We start from the raw sequence: 12,504 nt of genomic DNA, 5'->3' as shown, positions 1-12,504 counted from the left end.
GCCTATTATTCTACTGTTGCTCTAAAAAACACTAACAGCAGAATGAAAATATAAACCACTACATGAAACTAGAGTATTTTAGTTTCTTCTCTTTGTACTTTCTCCTTGCACACTGATGGATTAACAAATTCTGTTGGAAGACATCTGATGAGAAAGAATAAAACCAAAAATAGAAAGGCAAAGAGCAAGAAAAAATCTAGAGAAGAGTGAATGACTCAGCCCCCTAATTACATGCATATTTAAGGCCTGGTGATGCATAGCTGTGTTACCCAGGTAGCAGCTTACCTGGGTGATGAATGCAGAGCAGGCAAGGCTGCCAGGGCACACACAGCACTGGGAATGAGGCCAGAATAATTCCTGGCTAGATTTTATCTCAGAACAATGTGTTTATCCAGCATGGAACTCAATGGGATAAGCATCCTACAACTAAGCTACCTCCATGTAGTCAGTCAGTGCATTTCTAAACTGAACAGTAGACGCAGCAGTTGTGCCTTTATCAGTCACACATGAGGAAGAAATGGTTTGGCATGTGATAATCAGTGGCTGCCTCAATAGCAGTGACCTGGAAATAGCAGAGTTCAAGACACAGAGTATGGAGAAGATGAGGAGCAGCAGGGCTTTAAGGACATCCAATCATAAAAACAGTTCCTCCTGATACTCAGGAAAACAGGGGACTTACAACAGCACTCCAGTGCAAAAGGACAGTAATACAGGAGGTAAAATCAGGGATAGGCTTCAAAGAAGGAATCTGAAGACATGGGTAACAACAGTTTCGACATCAGGGATCTAAGGGTAGAGATAATGGCTTGAGCTGTACCCGAAGGACAGTAACAAATGGAGCACTGGGACACTCGGCACTGGCACAGCCTCCACCCCTGGTGCTGGGAAGGCCGGGCTGGACATCCCTGAGCATCCCCGCCTGACCTCCGGCTGGCGCTGTTGCCGGGGCGGGGCGGACTGACGGCCCGCGGAGCTCTGCTCCGAGCGGGATTAGCCCGTGACCCTCTGGGACACAGCTGCCTCCGAGCACGGGAGCGGTCCCCGCGGGGTACACTCCCAGTCCCAGTCCCGGTCCGGGACCCCCCCGGGACACCGCGATCCCCCCCCGTCCCGTCCCGCCCCTCCCCGGACGGAGCCGCCGTGCCCCGGAAGAGGAGCCCGCGCAGGCGCAGCGGCCGCACGTGGCACCGGCGGGACCATGGCGAGAGGGGCAGAGCGCCTGGAGAGCGCCCAGGTACGGCGGGAGCGGGGAGGGACAGCCTGGAGAGCGCCCAGGTACGGCGGGAGCGGGGAGGGACAGCCTGGAGAGAGCCCAGGTACCGCGGGGAGCGGGGATAGAGCACCTGGAGACAGCCCGGGTACCGCGGGGAGCGGGGAGGGACAGCCTGGAGAGCGCCCAGGTACGGCGGGGAGACAGGAGGGAGAGCCTGGAGAGCCGGGATAGAGCAGCTGGAGCGGGGCCGGGCCGGGCCGGGCCGGGGTTTAACCACGGCTGGTGCCGTTGCAGGTGAAGAAGGCGGTGGAGGCTCTCCTGGCTTTCTCCAGGAGCAAGGCCAAGGGAGACGCGCTGCTCCTCAACGAGAACGAGAGCGTTCACCTCCTGGTGACGGTCTGGAAGGTCCCGAGGGAGGCAAAAGTCATCAGAATGTAAGAAACTCACCGCCTGCCGTCTGGGTACAGGGGTTGCTCGTGTCCTTTGGCTTGGGAAAGAGCACTTTGCTGATCCTGAGCTTTAGGGATTTGTCTGCCATGGCCCCCTCCTGGCAGCTCCTGTGCCTTCAGTGAGAACTGCTTTAGCCCCACTTTTGGTGTAACTGGAAGCTGGGCTGTGCCATCCGGAAGCACAGAGAATAGTGATTTGGTGGGTTACCACTTACAAGGTATGTGCCTTTCAATCCTGAAGCCTGAGAAAATAAAGCCACTGAGGTTCCACTGAGGATGTTTAGTAGTTAAGAGAATCTAAATACAAGAGTTTCCCTGTATTGTTAAAGAGTAATGATGTCTCAGTGTAGACCTAGTTCTGGAAGGAACTTCTTTCTTTTATTTGACATTCTTTGTCTGTCTCATATCCTCACTGTAGACCACTGCCCCATGGCATTCGACCAGAAACAGCTGAGGTTTGCCTGTTCACCAAGGATGAACCAAATTTATCAGCAGAACAGACGGAAAATCTGTACAGGAAACTTTTAATCCAGAATGGGATCAGAAGTATTAGCCAGGTAAGAGAGGTGCTTGATGGTAGAGTAAGTGTTTGAATATTTGAGTCCTTTGCAGCTGGATTGGATTGTTTATGCTACTAGCAATAAAACTATAGAATAATTTTATTGTTGTATTTAACCTCGATTTAGACGTTACCATGTACTCAAGTTCAGTTACTATGCAAGACATCCATGTTGTTTCATTCTTAAAACAACAGGAAAAGGATACAGTACATTCTGATTTCCTTCAGCATTCTAAAATGATGATTCTGTGCAGTTCTAGGCTGTGTTTCTAGCAGTGGGGACTAAACTGTTACTTGCACTGCAGATCATCCCCTACAAGACTCTCAAAAAGGAGTATAAACTGTTTGAAGCGAAGCGTCGCCTCCTGAACAGATTCGATCTCTTCCTGTCTGACGACCGAATCAGGAGACTCTTGCCCTCACATCTAGGAAAACACTTCTATGAAAAGAAAAAGTAGGTCTTTAAATTGTGGAGATCCATTTTTCATTATCTTTTCTAAGATTAGATTCTTAGTGAAGCAGGGGGTTGGCTTTGTTTGGGGTTTTCTAATTATTTCCTTTTTTTTAACCCTTTATTTTTTAGGGCACCTTTATCTGTAAACCTGAAAGCCAAAAATCTTGCTAAGGAACTACAAAGGCATATCCAAGGGACTACACTCCCAGTTAACAACAAAGGGTGCTGTTAGTAAGTATGAATAGATTAGTACCTCACTTGAGGGATGGCTGTATACCTTAACTGTAGGAATTTTAAGTGAGTTCATTTTTAATCCATTAGGAGCCCCTGGTGGTCTAGTGGTAAAGGCGCGGCGCTATCACCGCCGAGACCCGGGTTCGATTCCCGGTCAGGGCCACTCCCGGGCAGGTGGGGCTCGTTAGCCCTTAAAGGCAACCCACCTACGTCCTAAGGACCTCACTGCCACTGTCCAAGCTCGCTTGGCCCCGGCAGATGAACCTTAGGATTAAAGGGTGGGCTCAGTTCCGCGCACACTGTGTCTCACCTAAAAAATCCAATGCGCAGGCTGGAAGGTGGAAAGACCTTCCCCGGATCTTCGCTCGCGAAGACTGGCCATTAGTATGTGAATAAAAGATGTTAAGGCTCACCATGCCAAATATGGGCCATTTTGAACCTTAACCTATATAAATAAACCAGTAGTTCTGTTTAAGACATTTTGCTGTTAAGTTTTAGTTTTTATCGCTTTTTCCTTATACCAGAGGAATTTCTAGGCACCTTTCACTGTCAAACAGCATATGCAATCTTAGAGAAATAGTCCTCTTAAATTAGATAAAAACTATTTCCAAAATATGCTAGTACTTTTTTTTTTCATGTATTGTGGATCTAAAAGGATCTAAATTTGTAAAATGCTTCATAATATAAGGCAGAAGTTCCATATCCAAAATATGGAAACGTAAATACGGGTGAATCTCTTCTATCTGCTGTTACAAAAGACTTCTGCAATAGCCAGCCATCCTTTATGAAAGTAAAGTAAGTTATTGATGCCTAAATACAAGTAACTTGAAGTATGTTTATTTACCCACACATAAATATTACTCTTCTCCCGTTTCAGTACAGCACGTGTAGGTCACACTGGAATGAAAGTGGATGAGATCCTGGAGAATGTCATTGCAGCAGCACAAGTGATTGCTAAGAAGTTACCAAAGGTACTGCTGACTGACTGTGTTAAAGCCCAGTGAGTTCATACTTCAGCCTTGTTATTTTTACAGAATATACTGGTTTTGTTGTTGCAGAATTGGAAAAATGTAAAGATTCTTCACCTCAAAACTCTTAAATCGGTTGCGCTTCCAATATTTACTGCGAATGTCTCCAACCTGGATGAGCTTGACAGAGAGCCCCCTCTCAAAAAGAAGGAAGAAAAGGTAAACCAAAATTTCTTCAAACTTTGCATAAGGTCAGATTGGTGCAGTTAGTTCTTGTCTTCCTTTTGTGCACTATAGTGTTGGGTTTAAATGTTTTAGCAGGTGATCCCAGGTATTTATGGCTAAAAATGGGTTGGGCCATCAGTGCCTCGGTGCTTCAAATACTCAGTATTACAAAATTATGGAAACTCTCTGATGGGTTGTAAAGCAAACTGGAAATAAATGTTTCTAGTGCTAAACTAAAGGGAGGTGAGATTCATTGTTAGAACTTTGCTGGTATTGTTTATTCATATTTGCCTTCTGAAAATACACTCATTAACATAGAGGTGGATTCAGACTACGCATCTATTTTTTGTTGGCTAATCAGTGACATCTGAATAATTCACAAGCTCATATATTTGTATACATGGGGGGCTTATACTTGTAAAAAATAATAATGGCTAGTCCTTTGTACTGAGTTCTGCTTATGATAGTTTATCTGAAGTAAATGTGGAACATGAATATTCAACTTAAAGACTGTAATCTTGACACTGTTATAGTTACGAGTTATTTATAATAATCTTCATGCAATGCATTTTTTCATCAGTCTGGGTCTACTGAATAAGGGTCTTTAGATGAATGTTGCTACAGTCTAATTTTTAACCACATTCAAATCATTATACATTTGGAAATGTTACGGGGATTTGTACATGTACAAGTACATGTACAGTGACATGTACTTCTGATTAACTCTAGAAGGGCAAAACCAAGAAACCAAAGAAGACAGCTAAAAAAATGAAGTCAAGTCAAGTCACTGTGACAACTGAAAGTAAAGCTGCTGCTACTCAGGAGCCTGCAATAAAAGAAAAAGTAGAAGTAGTCCAAGAACCAGCTGATCATGATGATGAAGAAATTCCACAACTGGTGCCTATACAAACAAAGAGTTTAGCTGAGATGGAGGTAATTGCTTCATAATATTGGAAAACTCATATTTCAGTTAAAACTAAAGATTTTGAACTATTTAAATTGCTCAGTGCTCCTTAGGTAACAGTGTGTTAACACACTTCAGAGGGACTGGGGTGCAGTTCAATTGATAGAAAGCATTTGTCATTTATCATGGTTTTCATTTCCTGAAAAGCAGGAACTACATTTCTTAGGTGGAAGGGTAATTTTTTTGTCTGTCTTAAATACAGAAAATGGAGCCGAGTCCAGAAAAAGGTGGCAACTTGGGCAAGAAAACTAAAACACCCCTTGGGAAGAGAAAGAAACAACCTCTAGTTCCAGAGACTCCAAAATCCAAACCTGACATTGCAGGAGAGCGTGCAGACTTGCAGACACCACCCAAACAGAAAAAAGCCAAGCAGGTCAACAAGCCAAAGGAGGCAATAAAAGAAAAAGATGTGAAAAAGACTCCAAAAAAACCTGAAGTGAAGTCTTTTGCAACACCCAAAGCTGGCAAATCGATACAGTCAGCCAAGAAGTCTTCAAAACCATCGAAGCAAACACCCAAGAAAGGGCGTGTGCCACAGTCAGCATGAAAGTTGTCTGTTGTAACACAGTTTATATTGTCATTCAGTGGTGTATTTTTAGCAAGCAAATATATTCATGAAGTAAAATACCTTCTTAAGAAATCCGATCCCAAGGGCTTTTTTTCCACTGAGATCTGTTAACAGTTCATTTGTTTCCTTCTAATTTACAAGCTGGTACAAATAAATTCACTGTCTTACCAGCCCTATCACTTTTTATCCTCTCCTGGCCCAAACCAATAGCACTCAGATTTTTCAAGTGTCAGAGGGCAGGGGGAATGCTAATCCAATGAAAAAAAGCTGAGAAATATTTTATAAGTGACATTTCTCGAAGCATAGTTTAGTACAGACCAGGTCTGAAGCAAGAAGCACGCATGCCAGAAACAGCAATTTACATGTGCTTTTAAAGCTGCTACAGTTGTTTTCCTATATTTTTTTCAATTTAATGAAGACAGGTTGACATCTATTGATCTTACTACCCATATTGTAAGTTAGAAGCCTGATACAATCAGGCATTGGACTGGGCTGCCCAGGGAGGTGGTGGATTTGCCATCCTTAGAGGTATTTAAGAATAGATGGGATGTGGCACTTAGTCTGGTAACTGTGATGGTAGTGGATCAAGGGATGGACTTGATGATCTCAGAGGTCCTTTCCAACCCTTCTCATTCTATGATCTATGAAAGTGTGTTCATCTAGGGAGCACCTTTTTTGAAGTGCCTCCTTTCCCGTGTGTCTGAGCGAGGTGACGCTGCCCCAGCGGGAACAGCTGAACGTGTCCAGCCGTGCCCGTCTCACCTGCACATGGTGACCTCCACTTCCAAGGGATGCCCTGGCCCCCGAATGCCGTCGGTCGCTACACATCAGCCTTAAACACCTTCCGCACCCACGGCGGGGGTGGCGGGGCCGCCTGAGGGCAGCGCGTTCCCGCCTCGTCGGGGCGGGAGCTGGAGGTGCCCTCAGGTGTGGGGGGCGTGGCCTGGGCGCTCCCTCAGGTGCAGGCGGGGGCGGTGCCTGGCGGTGCCCTCAGGTACGGGGGGACGCGTCCCGGCCGTGCCCTTAGCTGCGGGGGACGCGTCCCGGCCGTGCCCTCAGCTGCGGGGGGCTTGGCCCGGACGGGCCCTCAGGTGGGCGCCGCCCTCCCGCCACTCCCGCCCGCCTCCCCTCAGGTGCGGGCGGCCCGAGGCGGCGGTGGCGGCGCTGCTCCCGATGGCGGCCCCGGGCGGGCTGGGCCGCTGCGTGGCCGCCTTCTGGCTGGCGCTGGCGTTCGACGCGCTGGGGCTGGCGGTGCTGCTGGCGGGCGTGTTCGCCGACGTGTTCTTCTCCGACCTGCTCATCTACGCGGGCGGCATCGGCATCTTCCTCAGCCTCGTCTGGTGGGTGTTCTGGTACGCGGGCAACCTGGAGGTGCCGCCCGAGGAGCTGCGGGACGACGTGGGTCTGGCGGCGCCCAAGGGCCGCGGGGACACGCTGCTGCGGCGGCTGGTGCACGGGCTCAGCCTCCGCCTCACCACCGCGCTCGGGCCCGCACGCCCCGCCGACATGGAGCTGCAGCGCCCCGCGGGGCCCCGCGGCCGCCCCGCCGAGCCCGGCAGGTGAGACCAGCCACGGGGAGGCTGGGGACCGGCCGTAAAGTTTGTCTGGAATTCCAGAAAGCTCTCTCCTTACCTGAGGTCGGATTTAATACTTGCTGTGTTAAACCACCTGCTGGCAGCTGGCGCTTCTTAAAATGAAAGTAGTGGGAAATCTTTCTCAGCTCAGGCGGTGATAGAAACCGAGAGAGAAGGATGGCCCCAGTGCGATCAGACAGGGGAGACACTTCCTGTGGCCGTCTAGGAACGGGAAAGAGGAGCTGGAGTAAAACCCGGTGAGCTTGATGGAGCTTTATGTCCGAGTGCAGCACAGAACACTGTGTGCTCCTGAACTGGTGCTGAACTGGTCCTGACAGTCACTAAATGCTGCCCGAAGTGGTGCGTAATGAAACAGCCATTAACCACTACCCACATGCGCTCTTGTAAGGGGAAGCTCCTCTTCAGCACCATGAGGGAGTTTTCTAAGAGAAGAAGGTGAAATGCTGACTTGTGTTTAACTTGGGGGCAGAGTTCTAGCTAATAGGTTGACGATCGTAAATGCAGTCATTAGTTAAACTACTTGTCTTGAGCCTCAGTCATCTAGAAAAGATGTGGTAATATCCGTTGTGCAAAGAAAGTGCCTAGGTCCCATTTCAAAGCCCAGCCGAAGACCGTCAAAGCTTTCAAAATCTCCCTAGTTTGTTCTTTTACATGGCATGTTCATTTAGGGAGAAAAGCATGCTAAATGCCTTGAAAAAGCATGTGAGAAAAAAAGCCAAACTTTTACTTCACTATGTAAAATCCTTCATTGAAAGAACTGTAAGAACAGATTTGCACTGGGTGTTCAAACTGTTCAAGGATTCTGAACAACTTGCTGTTCTGATTCACTATCTACAAGATTAGCTTTTTCTGCAGCTCCTTGAAACTAAATTCTGAAGTTATGTTGGTTTACAGAAAAGTTCATGTGGAAGTCACCTTCTTTCACGAAAGCCCCAAAATTTTTCTTGAGAGGAAGTTTTAACAGTGAGGAGATTGAGCATAAGATAAGTACTGCTTAATAGAAAACTTGTAGGAGGCGGAAAGGAGCAGCAGCAATACAACTTTCAAAGATTTGTTACTGCTCACTAGTTTATTATTAACTACATCTGCAATTACAAAACAGGCTGTTGCAAACGAGTCATTTTCTTTTCAGACTTTCCTTTTTCTGAAGTGGGTCTAGGATTGACAGATAGAGATCCATATTTGCAGAGAAGAAATTACATTAGTAAATTACCTTTTTCATGTAAAGATCACGGCAATTGCAGATCTTGAGTTTCGGTAGATAATCTGCTACCTCTGTAGATGACCCTACTTTCAATATGCATACATAGATGTGCATTTTGTTGTAATGAGCTTCTAGTAGCGAGACTTGTCCATCTTTTTAAAATATTTCAAGTCTTATTCCTGATTCTAATTAGGTTTGTTATTTCCTGTATAGGGCTTTACTACAAGTTATCCCAAGTAAATAGCAGCTTCTAATGTTACAGGAAACAAACTTCTGTACAATTGCATTAGTAATGGTAATTCAGAAGGAACCAAAACAGGGAGTGTATAAGAGCTATGTTACACATTGTAACATAAAACTCTATGATTTTACTTTCAAGGTAGAATAAAGGGTAACAAATGGTGGCATCTCCAAAGATAATTGAGAGTTCCTTTTTGAAGTAAGTTTATCTGAAGTACTTTGTATCTTCTCACAAACAACTGTGTGAATCAGATCATTCCTTACTGACAGATATCTCCCCATCTGGAGATATTTATGAACTTAACCAAACGGGTTAAACATGTTTGGGCAGATACTGTCAGGAGACAGGAAGGAAGAAACACCACCACATACACACATGCACAAAAAAATCCTCCCTGTATTGGACATTGGAACAGCTTCCATTAATAACTTCCAAGAGTTACTAATGGAATATTGCCTGCTGGTCTGATGTCCCATCTTAAAAATGAGATAGTAAAAATGAATGAGAAGAGTGAGAATTCCCAAGATATGGAATGCTTCTATTAAAGGAATAACAAGTACATTAGGATCCTTGAGCCTGAAAAGAGATTCAGATGCTGTTGGAGATGGGCTGTTGACTTGCTGGATCTTTCATTTGGATCCCAGTTGGCTGTTAAACATGAGGAAAAGTACTTCTAAGATTGATGTCAAATAACAGTTTAGAGTTTTATATGCTCATTGGTGTTAAGACTATTTTTGAGTAACCTTTTCTTACTGTATTACCTTCAGGATCTGTTGAAGACATACCTATCCAAGTTACTGCCTCAAAAAGCGGGGGAAATGATGCAAATTCTGGAAAGAGAATTCCCTTCTCAAAACAATAGGATTCTCTCACTGTGGGATAATCTCTGCAAGCATTGTGGACTCTGAATACAATGGACACATGGAGCCATATCTCTGCCAAAAACACCTATTTCAGCGTTGGACTGGATATACTTTGAAATGGTGGGAAAAAAACAACACAAAATCACTTTAAGAAGTGAAAACTGAAAAAGAACTGACCCCAATTCCCAGAAAAATCTCTGCAGCTTGTCATATAGTTGTGTTTTTTAACTACTATTATTTTTTAAAACCCTGGAAGGTTTGGATAAAAAGCTCTTGCACAATGAAAAGCTCTTGCACTGTTTTACCAAAGTCTGGAATTTAAACCTACTGTGAATTTTTATAATGCCAGTGCAATACTTTTGTTTGTAAGGGTGCTTTTAAAATCTATATTAAACTATTGATGCAAAGCTGCAAATGCAGTAGAAGTTGTTTATAGTGTAAATACACAATTTACAGTGTCTCTTGCTAAGTTTCATTGTTATTTTGGAATAATGTGGAATTTGAGATTTTAGCAGTAGACAAGTAAAATCAGCAATGTTGGCACACCAGTACAGTGTGTGTAGTTGCAGGTGATGTCATTTGATGACTCTTGCAAAAGGCATTTTTAGTCCAGTGATGTTGGGAATTATTCTCCTAATGCTGAAGCATTTGAGGGAAGGGACAAGACTAAAAGAAACTCTCTTGATTAGCAAATACTCTGAAGCTTTAAAAATATTAACAAACAGTACCTGGAAAAAGGACTCTTGTTGATACCTAAAATTCTTGTGTGGAGAAATTCCTCATGAGCTCCTCTGTTTTTGAGCTAAGAGTCTGAGCCCACCATCAGCAAATACTGGTAGGTCTTAAAATTTCAATGTACAACTGATTTTAAGCCACACCTTACTGAATACTAGAGGTGGAATTAAGGAAAATATTTACTAAGAACACTGTGGCTGTACTTCCTGGTGAACTCTTGAAATGTCTTTCAATGTTTTCTTGTAAATTACTGAAGTAATGTCTTATCTGTGCATATTCTCTTCTTAAATGTTTCCCAAATGCTCTCAGTCTTCTAACAAGTTAAGAACACTAAATCTGAAGGTCTGTAATGTTATTTCATCTTTATTAACTGCAGTTTCTAGGAGGTGTAAGCAATTGTTTCCTCCTTTTAATGGAACTGCAGTGTGACACCACTGAGATGCCACAGTGGTATGATTGAAAAAAAAAACAAAAACCAACCAAACAATAAAGCAAACAAGCTCCTCCCTTAAAACCCATTTCTCACTTGCAAGATTTTTGTTTTTCATTTCATTGTTCCTAACAGAGATAACTGCTTTTTCTGATTCCCTGTGGTTTCACTTATAAAGTGAATTATGAGATACAGTATTTAAGAAGTGGAATGATTAGTAGCAGCTATAAATTAAGCCAAACCTTTGTGTGTAGCCATTCACATACTTAGTCTGGTAGAAACCAAAATTTTTCTGTTTGAGTGTTGCAATCATAATTACCAGGGTGAATTGAGCAGGGCTTTGCATTCATTGTAGGATACAATGTAATTAATCTTAAATCCAGTACCAATGTTTAATGATTGTTGCATAAGATGGTAGCTAGAATGCTGTTGCAATTTCACTCAAAAATTGTGTGGGATCCAAACTTTTACTCGTATGAACAGTGTGTATGTTTTAAAAATGAAATACAGGAGCTGATCCATCAGTTAAGGAGGATGTTAAGCATAGAGAAGAGCTAGAATGTTACTGGGATTGTGTGTCTAAACAATGAGAAAGAAAGTACTTGCTATGGAGCAACAATACCTATTGTAAGTATTGTAACTATTTTCTTTTTGAAAATGTAAACCAGTTACTGTTTCATGAGATCAGTTTGCCCTTCTAAACAAGGAAGGCTAATGGTAAATAGAAACAGGCAGTGGAATTATTAGCAGTTGAACATTAACAAATATTTAATACTATTTTAGTTTCATGATGTCCTTATCAGCTGTAGCTGAAAGCAGCACAAAGTCCATTCAAAGAACTTTTACATTGTGGACTGGAAAGAAGTTCTTGTACATGTTTAGAACTGCTCGCTCTTGTGTAAACACAGTTGTAGAGCTAAAGCTAGAATTCATTTAGACATTAAGGACAGTCCTATGCATTCTGTTTAAGAACATGGCCAAAATGACAAAGAACCAAACTCCATTTCCTAGAGTGGGAATACAAGAGTCTTTTGTATCTGGTTAAGCCTTAAAACCAGCTCAAAATGGCATCCTATATTCCACGAAAGGAAAAACACCAACCTCCTAACTTCTAACTATGTGGATGGATTAAATGCTTATTAAACTCTTTAAACGTGGACTGCACCTAAAGAAAGTTTTCAGGTGGTAATATTGTCTACTTAAATGGGAACACCTTTATCAGGGAGAGATTATATTATTATGAACTACAAAAATCTGTTTGATGTGACTTTGGGGAGTGAGAGTTGCTGAAAGGGAGGTAATTATTACAGGAGTAGTTTGTGTAGAGAATTAGCCAAAGTGTTTAGCTTATTGAGAGGGCTAAGGTCAAATAATGTCACGGGTTGCTGGACCTAGTTTGTGTGAATTGGTGAAGTAAATGTTATGTATTCAACCAAAGTAAATTTTGAGGAGATTGGGTGTTACTGAAGAACTACACACGAATTGCATGTCCCTGTTCATACTTATCCAGGTAGCTCTAACAATAGTACTTGTGTGTGTGTGTGTATACAATGCTTTGAGAGGAAAACAGACCTAGCCTACAAGGAGACGATGAAAGCATCCAGAAATCTCTCTTAAAGTTCCTGTGCCTCTGTTCTAGCAAATGCATAAATGCTTCCCAAGATCAAATTCCGTTTTGTTTAAAGTAGATTCCTGGCCTTCTTTAGTCTCAACTAAAGTTGTTCGGATCATTTAGTTTATCCCTCCAAACTGCAGTGCTAGGTTTTGAGTTGAAAACCCTTCATATCCTGTCCGGCCGTGTC

The 12,504-nt window shown here is 43.6% G+C and overlaps 2 protein-coding genes across 2 annotated transcripts; both read left to right on the top strand.

The window, feature by feature from the left end:
• The first annotated feature begins 1,121 nt into the window (after positions 1 to 1,121).
• RSL1D1 (ribosomal L1 domain containing 1) lies at positions 1,122 to 5,804 on the top strand. The gene is made up of 9 exons (XM_050317582.1): positions 1,122 to 1,234; positions 1,508 to 1,647; positions 2,081 to 2,219; positions 2,527 to 2,675; positions 2,805 to 2,906; positions 3,787 to 3,880; positions 3,968 to 4,096; positions 4,832 to 5,035; positions 5,269 to 5,804. Exons 1-9 carry the CDS (start codon positions 1,199 to 1,201, stop codon positions 5,611 to 5,613), a joined length of 1,338 nt encoding a protein of 445 aa, XP_050173539.1. The 5' UTR covers positions 1,122 to 1,198; the 3' UTR covers positions 5,614 to 5,804.
• Positions 5,805 to 6,768: 964 nt separating this feature from the next.
• Positions 6,769 to 9,956, top strand: LOC126641023 (transmembrane protein 238-like). The gene is made up of 2 exons (XM_050317319.1): positions 6,769 to 7,193; positions 9,442 to 9,956. Exons 1-2 carry the CDS (start codon positions 6,808 to 6,810, stop codon positions 9,449 to 9,451), a joined length of 396 nt encoding a protein of 131 aa, XP_050173276.1. The 5' UTR covers positions 6,769 to 6,807; the 3' UTR covers positions 9,452 to 9,956.
• The last annotated feature ends 2,548 nt before the right edge of the window (positions 9,957 to 12,504 follow it).

This window comes from Myiozetetes cayanensis, unplaced genomic scaffold (genome assembly GCF_022539395.1).
Source record: "Myiozetetes cayanensis isolate MyiCay16 unplaced genomic scaffold, myiCay2020 scf20-37, whole genome shotgun sequence".
Lineage (NCBI taxonomy): Eukaryota > Metazoa > Chordata > Aves > Passeriformes > Tyrannidae > Myiozetetes > Myiozetetes cayanensis.
This window is presented reverse-complemented; position numbering and strand designations above follow the sequence as displayed.

Bases quoted from the DNA above. Each gene is read 5' to 3' on its own strand.
- RSL1D1 (XM_050317582.1), top strand. From the start codon at position 1,199: ATGGCGAGAGGGGCAGAGCGCCTGGAGAGCGCCCAG. The intron at 1,235-1,507 runs GTACGGCGGGAG...GTGCCGTTGCAG, and splicing joins AGCGCCTGGAGAGCGCCCAG to GTGAAGAAGGCGGTGGAGGC. The intron at 2,907-3,786 runs GTAAGTATGAAT...CTCCCGTTTCAG, and splicing joins AACAACAAAGGGTGCTGTTA to TACAGCACGTGTAGGTCACA.
- LOC126641023 (XM_050317319.1), top strand. From the start codon at position 6,808: ATGGCGGCCCCGGGCGGGCTGGGCCGCTGCGTGGCCGCCTTCTGGCTG.